Here is a 14,386-nt window from a genome sequence, read left to right on the forward strand (position 1 = left end):
CGTATGGGAGTATGTGTGTGCCGTGGCGTGCAGATGGAGGTCAGAGGCTGTTTTAGGATTTGCCTTTTGCTGCCTGCCTTGCTGAGGCTGGCTCGTGTCCCCTTGTTCTGCTGCTGCACTGTGTACTCCAGGCTAGAGCGAGCTTCTGAGAGAGTGTCCGGTCTCTGCTTCCCACCTCACGATAGGACTGCTGGGATTCAGGCTCTCACCACCACACTGAGCCTTTTGCGGGTTCCAGGGTTAAACACAAGTAGCCCTTACACAAGAGGAGCACTGTTGCCTGCTGAGCCATCTCCCTGGCCCATAAAAGAAATCAAGGCTCAAGAACATCAAAATTTAATTGAAACTATTACAATCTGAATTTTTTAATCTATCTCATCATCCTGCTCTGTGATGCTGCGCAAGAGCTGGCATGTTTCTCCCTCAATGGCAGACTGTATGTTTACTGTTTTGTCTTGTTTTATCATGTTTTTGAGCATGTGCTTCATATACTTGCAGCCTCGGTTAGATCACCAGCTCCCCCAAAACAGACAATTACAGAAGCAGACAATAAAGCACCAGCTCCACGACTCTTCCCACCTAAAAAAGCCCCACGTGCAGTAGTGTGCATCGTCCCAGTGCTCAGTAAAGCAAAGTGCAGAGTCTCAGCTTCAGTGTGACTTCGTATTCTATTACGCTGAGTGTTTCATAGCAGAAAACTCTCCAAAGCTCGGGGTGACTGTGGACTGAAGCTCCCTCTTGTGGTAGAGGCAGGCGTTGCTCTATGGGAAAGGCTGTATAATTTCGTGATGCAGGGATGCTTTGATGGTCAGATTCCAGTGAGGTAGAGATGTTGTCATGGCCAGATTCCAGTGAGGCAAGGACACTCTGATGGTCAGGCCTGAGAGGGGGTCAGCTAAGCTTTTATCTCTCGGATGTATTAGATCAAAGAAATGGTTCTGCCCTGGGAAGCAAATGTTTGGCATATTAAACCTCTTTTTTTTGTTTTGTTTTTTGTTTTGTTTTGTTTTGTTTTGTTTTTCGAGACAGGGTTTCTCTGTATAGCCCTGGCTGTCCTGGAACTCACTTTGCAGACCAGGCTGGCCTCGAACTCAGAAATCCGCCTGCCTCTGCCTCCCGAGTGCTGGGATTAAAGGTGTGTGCCACCACCACCCAGTTGGCATATAAAACCTAATAAAAGAAAAGGGACAATTTTTCTCCAGGTCTGTGGCCAGCTAGAAGTCACACAGACCCTTGGATTCCGCTGTTCATTCAGCATGATACAGCTCTTTCGGTAATTCCTCCCAGAGTGAAGAAATGACAATCTCAGAGTGTTTACTTCTGCAGTGCTGTGGATATCTCAGGAGAACAGTGTGCTTTGATGGCAGCATCCCTCACACCCTGCTCTTCTTGCAAGCACCATGCTTTAAATATGGCATCTTTACCATGTCCTCAGCTGATGACATGCCATGTGACCCCAGAACCTGTGTCATCATCCGTGCTACTTCATGTGGCAATAAAAACTTCCCAGGTGGGATCATTGAGTTCAGGGTGTGTGCTTGAGGAAATGACCCTGAATCAGCTGGGTGGGCCCCATGTCATCACAGTGTCCTGACAGGAAGTAGTGAGGTAAGAGTGAAGATGGCGTGACAGTGGAAATGGAGAGAGGGTGGCAGATGCCCCCGGAGCCAGGAATGCACAGTAGTACTGGGCATTTCTAGCGGTGATCTCTAAAGCTATAAACGCAAGGAAAGAGATTCTTGCCTCCAGAGCTCCAGAAGGCACGAGTGCTGTCAGTCCACTGCAGACATTCACCCTCTGACTTCTGGGCTGTAAGGGAGTAAAGCCTGTCCCTTTACAAATGTATTTATGTTTAATTTATGTGCAGTTTTGTTGTGTATATATGTCTGTGTGAGAGTCAGATCTTGGCGTTACAGACCGTTATGAACGGCCATGTGGGTGCTGAGATTTGCACCAGTCCCCTAGAAGAGTGGTCAGTGCCCTTAACCACTGAGCCATTTCTCCTGCCCAAAGCCATGTTCTTTTAAGCCATTAAGTTTTGGATAATTTGTTACAGCAGCAAGGACAGTAGTGTACAAAGCACTAGCCAAGTGAACGCTCCACAATTAGAATTTTTGTTTCTGGAACTCGTGTCCGGGTTTTCATCTGTCAGAGTAGACTGGGTTATGCTGAGGTAACAAACACGTCTCTCCAATCTTAGTGTTCTCAAGCAAGCAGGCCTTCTTTATGGCTCAAGCCCCATGTCCATCTCAAGGCAGAGAGGCTCTGTAGCCTGTCCTCACTCAGCGCCCAGGTTCACTCCCTACATCGCATGGAATATAGCTGGGTACCCACGAGGGCCAAGGGAACATGAAAAATAGCATATGAGTTTTATTATGGATTTTATATGTGTGGGTGTTTTGCCTGTATGTATATCTGTGCACCACATGCCTGGTGCCCAGGAAAGCCAGAAGAAGAAGTCAGAGTCCCCAGAATGAGTTACAGATGTTTGTGAGTCACAATTCAGGTACTGGGAATTCAACCCTCTGGAAGAGCAACCAGTGCTCTTAACCTTTGAGCCAACAGATTGGTTTCAAAGGCTTCCTTCCAGCAGTGTCATACGTGACTCACTGGCCGTGCAGGTGACACAGCTGTGTCAGCCATGCAGGTGGCATAGTCGCGCCTAATCTCAAGGAGGCTAGGAAGCTTTTCATACCAGTTGTCCAAGGAGAATGTGAATGTTGGCAAAGAGCACTGCCTGCCACCAGACTCTTTCTCTAGTGCTCCTTTTCTTGCACACCACAGTAGACGTGCATCACTACTAAGCACCCAGGCTTTTACCCTCCATCTGACTCCCGGTCTTGGCTCTGTAAGCAGGTCAGATATGACACATGCCCTTAAACTATCTGCCCACAACTCCTTTCTGCCTGAGGAATTTTTATGTATATAAGTGCATATGATAGATATGAAATCAAATGTTTACTGCTAGTAAATCATGAAGACACTTATTTTAAATTGTCTTTTGGTAAACATGTGATTTTATTGTTTATTACAGACATAAGCAAGCTTGCATACTAGCAGGATGGATGTGATCCTTTATGTTTCATAAAGAATTCCATCTGGGCTGAATGTCTGATTCTCAGGGTAGAGTAGAGAGTGTTTTCAGTTTTCAGAGTTGATCAATATTTTGACTCATTAATTGTCAGTACTGAGAACACCTCTCATAAACATGAGGTACAAAAATGACTGAAGTATGTTTAAGGCTATCTTATAAATGGTTAGAGATTCTATACTAAGTAGGGTATGCACACCTTTAATCCCAGCACATGCAAAGGATGGTAGATGTCTATAATTTCGAGGCTAGCTTGATCTATATAGTGAGTTCTAAAATAGCCAGGGCTATATAAGGCTGTATGTTTGTTTTCTCAAAACAAAACAAAACAAAACAAAACAAAACAAAACAAAAAGATACTGCAAAAATGAAATGCTATTCTAATCCCAAGCCAAAATTCATTTAATTTTTTAAAATTAAAGTCAGCAATTTAACAGCAATTTTAAGTCAAACTGTGACAAATAGCAATAGAAAGATACACTGATTTGCTACTTAGATGCTAAACAATGGCAGCAGAAAAATATTAAAAGTCTTTGTTTTCTGTAGCCCAAGGATTTTGTCTCTATAAAAACAGAAAACTCTGTCAGTATTGTAAGAGCTCTGCAATTCACAGCAGCGTCTGGGGTCTGAGCAGGGTGCTGGAGGCCACACTCACTGGTGTGTGGTGAACGGCATGAGCAGTGTAAGCTGTATGTTGTATGTCCAGCGTGAGGGCTGCAGTGACATCATAAGACACCGTGGAGGAGTGCTGCCAGAACATCTACCTCAGTTCTTTAGCACGTCAGCATCCTTCTACCATTGTCAACTTTCTGTAGCTCCCATATTGAATTAAGTGGCCCTGTCTTACAGGTCACAACCCACAGTTTAAGAAGCTGGGGTACAGGGCTAGAGAAATCGTTCAGCAGTTAGGAGCACTTGCTGTTAATCTTAGTCTGGATTCTATTGCTGTGAAGAGACACCATGGCCACTGCAGCTCTTATAACAGAAAGCATTTCATTGGGGCTGGCTTACAGTTTCAGAGGCCATTGTCTTCACTGTGGCAAGCATGGCAGTATTCAGGCAGACATGGTGCTAGAGAAGTGGCTGAAAGTTCTACGTCTGCATCCACAGACAGGAGGGAGACACGGGGCCTGGCTTGGGCTCTTGAAACCTCAAAGACGTACCCAGTGACATACTTCCCTCAACAAGGCCACTCCTTCTAATCCTCAAATAGTGCTACTTCCTGATGATCAAACATTCAAATATATGAGCCTATAGGGATCATTCTTATTGAAACCACCACACTGCTCTTGAAGAGGGCCTGGGTTCAATTCCCAGCCCCCACACAGCAGTTAACAAACACCTGTAACTTCAGTTCCAGCAAATCCAATCCTCTCTTCTAGCCTCCAGTGGCACTAGACACATGTGGCAATCAAAGTCATGGGAAAAACCCTCATACACATAAAATAAAAATAAGTAATTTTTAGAACGGCCTGGGTCCGATGACTCTGATGGAAAAAATGAGGACCAATAATAGCTTCAACCAGAACAAATATGAAGGAAAGACAGAAAGACCTGCAGGTGTCTGCACTTAGGGAAGAATAGTGAAATGAAACAGATCTCAAATCTAGCAGAGTCACACGCTGCCACATCTAAGTCTGTTTTGTCATTTGCTGTATGTCCTCAAAAATAAATGAATGTAAACTGCTGTTTTAAAGACCAAAAAAAAAAAAAAAAATAAGTAATTTTTAAAAAGAAGCTGGTATATATAATGTAACTGCATTTTAATCTTTACTAAATATGTGAAATACTTGCCAAAGGTCAGTTTACAGCATCTTGTAGCAGGTATGACTTATAATTGTGGTCATTGATCAGTATCATGTTGCTTCTAGACATTACAATATAATCCTGTGCTTATGGCTGTGTGTTTAAAGGGCTAATTTTGTTCGTTTTGTTTGATTTTTGTTTTTCAAAACAGGGTTCCTCTGTGTAGCCCTGGCTGTTCTGAAACTTGCTTTGTAGACCAGGCTGGCCTTGAACTCAGAGATCTACCTACCTCTGCCTCCTGAGTGTTGGGATTAAAGGCATGTGCCACCACTGCCTACCTAAGAGAGCTAATTTTTATCATTTGGAAAATTAATTTAATCACAGGGTAATTATGCAGAGTCCACCATTCTCGTGGCACATTGCAGTGTGCCCTTTTCATTTGCTTTCCTGGGTTCCCCTCGTAAATAGATGTTCAAGGGATTTTATTAATTTGACTGATTTCAAGTCTTATGGTTTCCCCACATTGTAATTATTTCTCCAATAGTCCCTGATCCAGTACCATGGTGTCAAACTGTCCCTAATGCTCAGGACGAGGGTGTTAAAACCAGAGCAGTCTTGGATAGATGGGGACAGCGCCTCACCTAGAGTAGCGGTTCTGGATGGTGTAACCACCAGGTAGTTCTGTTGCTGGGCAGTTCTTTCCAGCTCCATGCTTAACGACGCCACACAGCAAGCTGGAGAATCAGCCATGATAGGGCACTTGCAGTATGGAAGTCAGAAAGTGTGTCACTGGGGCTCGGCTTACTATTCTGCTGGCCATTTACAGTTAAGAGTGGCTGGGAGAAATGGTGATAATGCAGACCTTAAAGCCATCTAAAGCCTTTGTCTGTGACACAGCACAGAGGGTGAGAAACAACTGTCTAGCAGCCACCAAGGCTTTGACCAGTGAAGTTTTCAAAATGTTTTTGCTGGTTCAGTTTAGTCTTAAGTCTAATTAGGGCCAGAGAAGATGGCTCAGTGGCTAAAAGCACTGGTTGCTCTTGAAGAGAGGACTCAGACTCACTTCCCAGCATCCACTAGTTAATGCCTCACAACTAGTTCCAGGGGGTCTGACACCCGTTCCTGGTGACTATGGGCGCAGCCTGCATGTGGTGCACAGAAACGCAGGCAAACACCCACCATACACATGAAAATTATTAAAATGTAAATCACCAACATTCATGCCAGTATTATCCTTATATGTAAAAACAAACAAAAGTTGACTATGAATCCAAAAAGATGTGGAAAAATGAAGAAGTATATGTTCTTGGAATTCATTTGGCAATATGGAATTTACAGTGACGTGATGAACATACATTCTCGGCCGCTGTTTTAGTTTTCCAGTGTTTTGTTTGGTTGGTTGATTTTGGATTTTTTTAAGAGGATGTCTTACTCTGTAGCCCCAGCTGGCCCCTCTGCAGACCAGGCTGGCCTCCAACTCACAGAGACCTGCCTGCCTCTGCTGGAATTAAGGCTCTGTGCCACAAGGCCTGGAACATATTCAGAATATTTTTGTCCGTGCCTAAAGTCCACTCTGTCTCTTTCATAGTCAACCCTGATCTGATTCGAAAGCCACCGCTGCCCTGATTTCCACAGCCAGGGGTTCCTTTGTTTTAATACTTTATAAATGCGAAGTGATAGCAAATGTTAGCATTCTTGTGTCTGGCTTACTTAGTAACATAATATTGAAATGTAGCCATGTTGATCAAATATCACTTTGCTCCCTAGCTGAGTAATAGTCTATTGTGTCAACACGCCACGACTTGTTTATCCATTTTCTTATTACTAGACATTTGTTAGTGCCAGATGTGGCTAATATGGATACAGTTGCTATGAATGGTTTGGTTTTGTTTTTGGTGGTTTTTTTTTTTTTGGAGCAAGATTTGTTGACATATATTTTCCTTTCTCTTGGATAAATATCTAGAAATGAAACTGCAAGCTCATGCTGCAAATGCATATTTAATCTTTATGAAATTGACAGCTGTTTTCAAAACTAAGGCCCGCCCCTTTAATCACTGCACTGCACTTGCCATAGCTCACGGAGTTTCTATGTCCGCTTGCGGAAGGATAAGCTAGATAACGCCTGTGAAAAGCTGAGCATGGCGCTTAGCGTATGTGTGCCTGGCCGGCCATTCCTCCATTCGCTGGCCCCGGCTGCTGACTCTCAGATCTCTCCTAGCATTGGCTGGGCTGTAGGTCCCCAGCACCTGCACTTCTGACCTTGCCAGCTCCAACTCAGCCTGAACCAAACTATTCTCCCCTCTGTCCTTGGGCTTACAGTGAAGTTTCTTATCTACCCAAGCCTCCCCCCTTCCATCCATAGCCTGCACATGCCCAGGGCCTGTAGATTCTGCCCCATAACAGCCCTCGCCATGAGTCCTCCTCCCCTCCCCATCTCCTGTCATCTAACTGAAGCCTCTCCCTGTGGACTGCCACCCGCCCAGACTCTTGCTGACACAGCAGAAGGCAGGTTGGTGCCAGCAATGTGTGCTTGGTCCTGCCTTAGCTCCTTCTGTTCCTCTCTGGATCCTTGATGTTCTGGTCCCCTCTCCTCCCCCTCGCCTTGGCTCATCTCCCACCCTTGATCGCCTCTTGTAGCTGGACTTTAGCTTAGATGTCCATGTCATACTGCTGTGTGTCAATCCTTCCTTTCTCCTTCCTCTCCTGGCCCATCAGCCCATCACCCCACTGACCTTCACCTCCCACTGCATCATCAATACTCAGACAGGATAATAGTGAGTTCTGGGAAGCACTCTCTTGGCTAAATGCCTCTGTTGAGTGCCTGGACACTCAGTACTTACCCCCAAAATAAGTACTGTAGCACTACTGGCCCTGCATTGCTCCACACCTCCTCACTCTACCTAGGCCCCAAGACTAGGGAGCAGTTTATTCCTGTGGGCATTTGCTAGCAGCCAGGACACAGCAGCTGCTCAGCAGATTTGTGGAAACCAAGCACTGGTGTCATCAGTTGACTTAATTTTATAGTTGACCCTTGACCTATATAGTATTTGAAACTGCTATGTCCTTACCTATCTCTCCTGTCATCCTCAGCCAGATGAGAATTCTCTGGATTTTTCCTCCTGTATGTTACGGCCTGGGATCAAAAACGCTCAGGAGTTGGCTTGTGGAGTGTGTCTCTTAAATGTGGACTCGAGGAGCCGGGTAAGTCCTGACCGTCCTCCTTCAAGGGGCATTGTTTGTCCCTAATGTGATTTAAGGGGCAGCCACAGGTAGCCCCCTTCACAAGGGCTATGACCAGAGGCGGGGATGTTGAAGTCTAGAAAAGTCTATAGAGGCAGATCTGTTTTTTCCACAGGGTAGTGGGGAAACTGCCCCGGGAGTGAACAGAGTCCTTCCCTCCCTGCTGAGCATTGGGTTCACCCCAGGGACAAGGGTGGGTGGGAGTGAGAATGCCAGGCCCTGTGGAGTTACCTGGAGGCAAGAGCTGTTCCAGGGGCTTGATTAGCTTTTTTTTTTTTTTTTTTTTTTTCCTTTTGACCTTATGGTTTGAACATTTCAGAAAGAAGAGATGCCTGCAGAAGAACAGCCTAAAAAAGTATGAGCCAGCTACATGTTACTTTAGTGTCTCCATCTCAGTCTTGTGTGTGAGAGGCCAACAGCTAATTCTGTTGTTGTCCTGGACTGTAGCAATCGTGAATCCTCTGCTGACTCACTCATCCCCATAACGTGTGATCAAATCAACTAACGCGTCTCTGTGGGGCCACGGCCGTCCTGTTTGCGTGCTTGTAGCTGCTAATCAGCTTCTGCTGTTGTTGGTATTTTTCCTTGCCACGAATCAGCACCTTCTGGAAGACTAGAAGTTGTAGTGACAGCGAATGAGATGGCAGAGCGTTAGGATTTAGAGGATAACAGATTAAAAAAAAAAAAATCAAACCATTTGGATTCTAGGACTTTATCTGTGGTGTTTAAGAAGACAAACTGCAGACTAAAGACTGTTAGCTGCTGTGGGTAGCTGAGCTACAGATGAGGGAGGGTCTCATATGTCCACTCAGTTGTCAGCCCCCAATGGCATTGGACCAGTGATTCTCAACCTTCCTAATGCTGTGACCCTTTGATACAGTTCTTCATGGTGTGTTGACCCCCAAGCATAAAATTATTTTGTTGGTACTGTAATTTTGCTGCTGTTTCGTAATGTAAATGTCGATATGCGACCTGGCATGGGTCCTGACTCACAGGTTGAGAACCACTGCATGAGACTTTAAGAGTTAATATCAATTGATTTCTAACTCTTCAAAATGTTTTCAGTCCTGGTAGAACTGTAATTAGCCACAGACCTAAGGGGCCACATGTTACAGCAATGGCAGCCTCCAGGGAGGGCGGCCTTTATAGTGAGGGAACCGGTTACCCACAGGACTTGGCTATTTTGATTGCCGTGCCCTGCCCCTTTTCTCTTCTGTAACCTCTGCCTGCCTTTTCTGTGAAGATTGGACCCTTTGCTGACACTAGGTTGGATGGTACTGACTTTTATACCTTTAATTAGCAGTAAAAATGAATAAAACTTTCCTACTTGGATCCTGTAGCCACCTGCTTGGCTTTTGTCTGTGTGTGCCATTCGGGCCTGAGCCTTGGTGACACCTGGGGAGTATCCGTGGTGGCTGCTGACAAGCTCTTAGATGTAGGCAGACCCTGACTTGCCCCCCCCTCTCTATTTCTGGCAGGCATTCAACTCAGAGACGGACAGCTTCAAGCTGGCCTACGGAGGACACCAGTACCATGCCAGCTGTGCCAACTTCTGGATCAACTGTGTGGAACCCAAGCCCCCTGGCCTCCTCTTGCCGGATCTGCTCTGAAAAGCTGCTCCATGACGCTGAGTTTTGGTTGTTTCTGTCACAGGACTCAGGATGACAGAAATCAATAAATAGAATGCAAGTACTGCAAAGTCCCCTGCCACTGGTCTCTTTGAAGCATTCCCCAGGAGGTAGGGTCCCACCAGAAAACCTGCCATGCTTCTGCCTGCCCCTCTTTGAGACTTGAGGTAGATTACCAGACACCAGCTGCACGTGGCACCGGACACTTGCTTGTTTATCTCCCCTGGTTTTGTTGTTGTTGATGGCGACGTTGGTTTGGTTTTCCTTTTTAAGGATAGGGCCTTGATGCATGCCCCTGGCTGACCTTGAGTTTGCATCGGTCCTCTCATGTCTGCCTCCCAAGTACTGGAACACAGGCATGTGCCACCATACCCTGTCACTCTTGTCCTCTTTAGATAATTTAAAATGCAGACCAGAGTTTTCTGTGAGGAGTAATCTGCTGCTGAAGTGTGTGTGGAATGTTAACAAAAGAAGAAAAATACGTGATGCTAGGGCCGGAATCCACAAGTTTGTGTCCAGCCGGCTCGCTTATATTGCCGTCATCATGGCTCTGGGAAGCAGAACACATTTTTTTTCTGCATTTAGCTTTTAAACACTTGAAGTGAATTTTTAAAAAGGCTTGTGATTAAACCGATGCTCTGTCCTGGTAAGGAGAGCACTGCTGTCTCCACTGGACAGCGGCAGGCAAGGAGGGCACATAGTCACCTCCTGTGGCACCTCACCTCTGAAGGAGGCCCTCCCTGCTGTGACAGGGCCCAGAGCCTGCATCCAGGATGCTCGTCCTTCTCCTTGGAGCCTTTGGTGAGAACCTGCTGCTTTGCCCCAACATTAAGCATGGCACAAAGCATGGCGCTTTCCCACCAGGTAGCAGCGGTGAGCTGAAATCTCCTCGTAGCCACCTCTCCACAAGCAGACTGCAGAGGAGCCAGCAAGGCTGGACTTGGCAGTACTTCAGGGGAGATCTGAGAACGAACTCAGGGTGGGAAGGAGCTCGGGGCCCAGCACGGTGGTTCTCAGCCTTCCTAGTGCAGTTGTCATACAGCTCCTCATGTTGTGGTGGCCTCCAGCCATAAAATTATTTTTGTTTCTACTTCATAACTGTGTGCCAGTGTTATGAATCAGAATGTAGATATCTGTTTTCCAATGGTCTTAGGCAACCCCTGTGAAAGGGTCATTAGACACCCTTACAGATGTCATGGATACAGGCCTACAGGTGGAGAACCACTGGCCTACTGAGAGGGACAGTAAAGTGGTGGTGAGGTGTGTGTGTGTGTGTGTATGTGTGTATATGTGTGTGTGTGTGTGTGTACACATACACTTCAAATGCAGCAAAGGAAAGTGGTTAGCAGGGCTGAATTTTCAAAGGGAAAGGCTCACACTGGCATAGGAATTTGTCAGGTAAACAAGATGCATAAAACCAAGAGAGCAGGAGCTTAAGTGGTTAAAAGGGGTTGTTCCCAGGAGAAGCCAGGGAGTCTGAGAGAGCTGTTTCTCTGGCGTGTGGGTCTGGCCTTTGGGAAGACTCACTCTCTGGATCTCACATGCTCCCCTCATCTGATGTAGTTTTCATTTGGAAGTCTAAAATGTTGGGCTTTGTCTATCTCACTCCTGCTTTTACATAATTCATCATCTCCCCTTCCGGAACAAAGCCGAGGGGTCTCTGTACCGTTCCTTCTTGTACCATGCGTATTTTCCCCACGCTAGGGATCATTTTCAGTTGTCGATGCAGCTCTCCTTGGCCTTGCTGCCGCCCAGAAGGTAGGGTGAAGAGCTGGTGAGTCCAGTTACTCATCTGTTCCAGGTGATGTCACCTCCAGCTCCTGACACCCAGAAAGCTGTCGGCATTGTGACCACATGGCCTCCCCTTCCCCAGGGCTGGTGGAGTGTGGAGGGAGGCTGCTTTTCAGTGCCCTCTTGTAATGGCCCCTAGTGTCTTTCCACGCCCCAGAGAAACAAGTAGGCCCTCCAGCCTGCTCTCTAGACATTAGCAATAGGATTGACCTTAGCATTAGCAATGGTCCCAGTTTAGCCACATTTACACCGCTGAAGCGTTTTCTAGAAATGCTGTGTGAAGTATTTTCTGCCCAGTGGCCTGTATCCGTGACATCTGTTGAAGTACCTGTGAGCTAGATCGTCTCCGCTCCTAGTCAGTCACTCCTTGGGAGGTGCCAGAGGAAAATCCAGTGGGCGTAGGCAAAAAAGCCTTTACCATGAAAATTATTGACTATTTAATGCTTAAAAGGCTTAGTTAGAATCCTTCCGCAGGGGTTAGGGGGAGTGTGCGACATTAGCCGGCTGATTTTCTTTGCACTCATGTATTAAAATGACTCATGTTGCATTCAGCTGTACCTCAGCTCTTGTTAGCCAAGAGCCTAGTCCGTGTCCTTGGAAACAGTAACCAAGGTTACTGTTCTCCATGCTGTGCATTGTGTCGGGCAGCTTCACCCACAGCTTGAATGGCGACTAATGAGCACTTGGGTTTGGGTGCCGTGCCTCGCCTTCTGTTCTGTGGCTGGTGTGTGACCTGTGTGGCCATGCCTGAGACAGAAGGGTCTCAAGGTGCCCGTGGATATCATCTGAGCTTCCCTGTCTCAGTCTGCTAGTTAGCATACCATCTGGGATACACATTTTAAATTAGTATTTGGTGTTGCTATATGTATTTTAGGTGTTTTGCTTGTTTTTATTTTTGGTCTTATTTCCTGTTTTTCTATTTATGTGTCATCAAAAAGATTTCTCAAACAGAAATTGGAAATGCTTGCTTTGCACTGGGGGCTGCTCTAAGGCTTCTAAGTACCTTCAAGGTCAAACACACTTTAACAGTTAACAAATGAACTCTGACATTTTCAGACATTTGTCATGAAGGAGCCGTTGAAGCCTGCTGTAGACATTCCAGCAGATGCCAGAATGCAGGTCAAGATGTGTGTAGCCTGTTGTTTGTCTAGATTGGGTACCACTTCTGTGGAAAGGGCACACCAAATGATATTGAAAAGCCCCCTCTTTTCCAAGTCCAGCCAAGAAATAGGGCTTATGTGAAACAGCTCAGTTTTAAAACAAACACAACAACAGGCGCAGCAGCAACAAAAGCTTTACAAGTACTTTTCTCACAGAGTATCATTACAATGAAATTTTACTTCATTCCATTCTTTATACGGTGACTTTTAAACAGGTCCCCTATGACCTCTCACGTCGCAGCTGTAGCCCAACTAACCTGATGAATGTCGAAAGCCAGTGAAATGTGTGTATGTGTGTGTGTGTGTGTGATGTGGAACATGGTCCTGTATGTTAAAAGATGGTGTGTAGCTTTTCCCTTGTGTACATTCTAATAAACAACTACTGTGCTGTGTTTATACACTGTAAAACTGGGTGTCTGCTCTGAAACAACCCCTTGTCTAGCAGGGAACACTTCTGACTTCAGCTCTTCTCTTTACTGGGTTAAAAGGCCACAGATGTGGTCACTAGGATGAACACAGGACAAAGCACTTGGAAGGTGTTAGACTACCAGGTGCACAGGAGACCCTTGGTTACGTATCAGGATGTCTTTTGTGGGGGGGAGGAAAGGGGCTGTCCTTATGTATGCATGTTCCTGTCAGGGGACAGCTTTGGGTGTCATTCCCTTGATTGGGAGGGAGCAAGGAGATGGCAGAGACTTTAGGAAAGAGGCTAGAACTTCTTTTCTTTTCTTTTTTTTTCAGACAGGGTTTCTCTGTGTAGCCCTGGCTGTCCTGGAACTCACTTTGTAGACCAGGTTGGCCTGGAACTCAGAGATCTGCCTGCCTCTGCCTCCCGAGTGCTGGGATTTAAGGTGTGCATCACCACGCCCAGCGACCTAGAACTTCTTAAGTAGGCCTGGCTGGCTGGCTAACAGGCCCCAGGGTTCCTGTGGTCCCCACCCCCACCCCCAGTGCTGAGATCACAGGCATGTGCTACTGCACCTGGCCTCATTTTTCCCCCCTTTTATTAAAAACGATGTTTTTTCTCACATTATTCTGATTATGGTCTCCTCTCCCTCTACTCCAGACCTTCCCCCGTCTCCCCTCTCATCTGCATTCACTCCTTTTCTCATTAGGAGTAATAAAATATAAAATATAAAATTCAACAAAAACTAACACATCAGAGTTGGACAAGATAAAAGGGAGAATAAGGGAAGGCATAAGAATCAGAGAGCCACTCATTTACACACCCTGAATCCCATAAAACTAAGCTAGGTGCTGTAGTCTATACACACAGGACCTGGTGCAGGCCTGTTTGGGCCCTGTGCATGGCTGTCTCAGTCTCTGGTCATGTTGATTTAGAGGCCTTGTTTTCTTAGTGGCCTCCAGTCTCCCTGGCTCTTACACCCTTTGCCTCCTCTTCCATGGGGTTCCCAGAGTCCACGGTAGGTCTCTGGATTCGTTTCTGGTTCTTGTTCACTCAAGCAGTGTTGGGTATGGGCTCTGTCTTACGAAGTGGGCCATAAATCAGATATCGGTTACTCCCACAAGTTTTGTGCCACATTAGTTACCCTAGCATATTTTGCACCCAGGGCACCATTTTAGTAGATCAAAGGTATTGTGGCTGGCTTGGCGTTTCTCTCTGTAATTTACTAAGTACCTTCCCATGCCAAAGATACTAACTAGATTCCCTGAGAATGGGGACAGAGTGAGGAGAGGCCACAGTGGGTCTACAGAGCTGGGGGTGAGAC

General features: G+C 46.1%; 1 protein-coding gene across 10 annotated transcripts in view; it reads left to right on the plus strand.

Annotated features, from left to right (window-relative positions):
* Positions 1–12,770, plus strand: part of Synrg (synergin gamma) — an 81,016-nt gene extending 68,246 nt beyond the window's left edge. For 8 of the 10 annotated variants that reach the window (XM_029545776.1, XM_029545777.1, XM_029545775.1 and 5 more), the window contains 3 exons: positions 7,928–8,038; positions 8,397–8,432; positions 9,556–12,770. In XM_029545776.1, coding sequence (XP_029401636.1) covers positions 7,928–8,038; positions 8,397–8,432; positions 9,556–9,687 — 279 coding nt within the window. In that variant the 3' untranslated portion in view covers positions 9,688–12,770. The remainder of the gene's footprint in view (positions 1–7,927; positions 8,039–8,396; positions 8,433–9,555) is intronic. The other 2 variants (XM_029545779.1, XM_029545781.1) reach the window with 1 other exon arrangement.
* The last annotated feature ends 1,616 nt before the right edge of the window (positions 12,771–14,386 follow it).

This window comes from Mus pahari, chromosome 14 (genome assembly GCF_900095145.1).
Source record: "Mus pahari chromosome 14, PAHARI_EIJ_v1.1, whole genome shotgun sequence".
NCBI classification, from domain to species: Eukaryota; Metazoa; Chordata; class Mammalia; order Rodentia; family Muridae; genus Mus; species Mus pahari.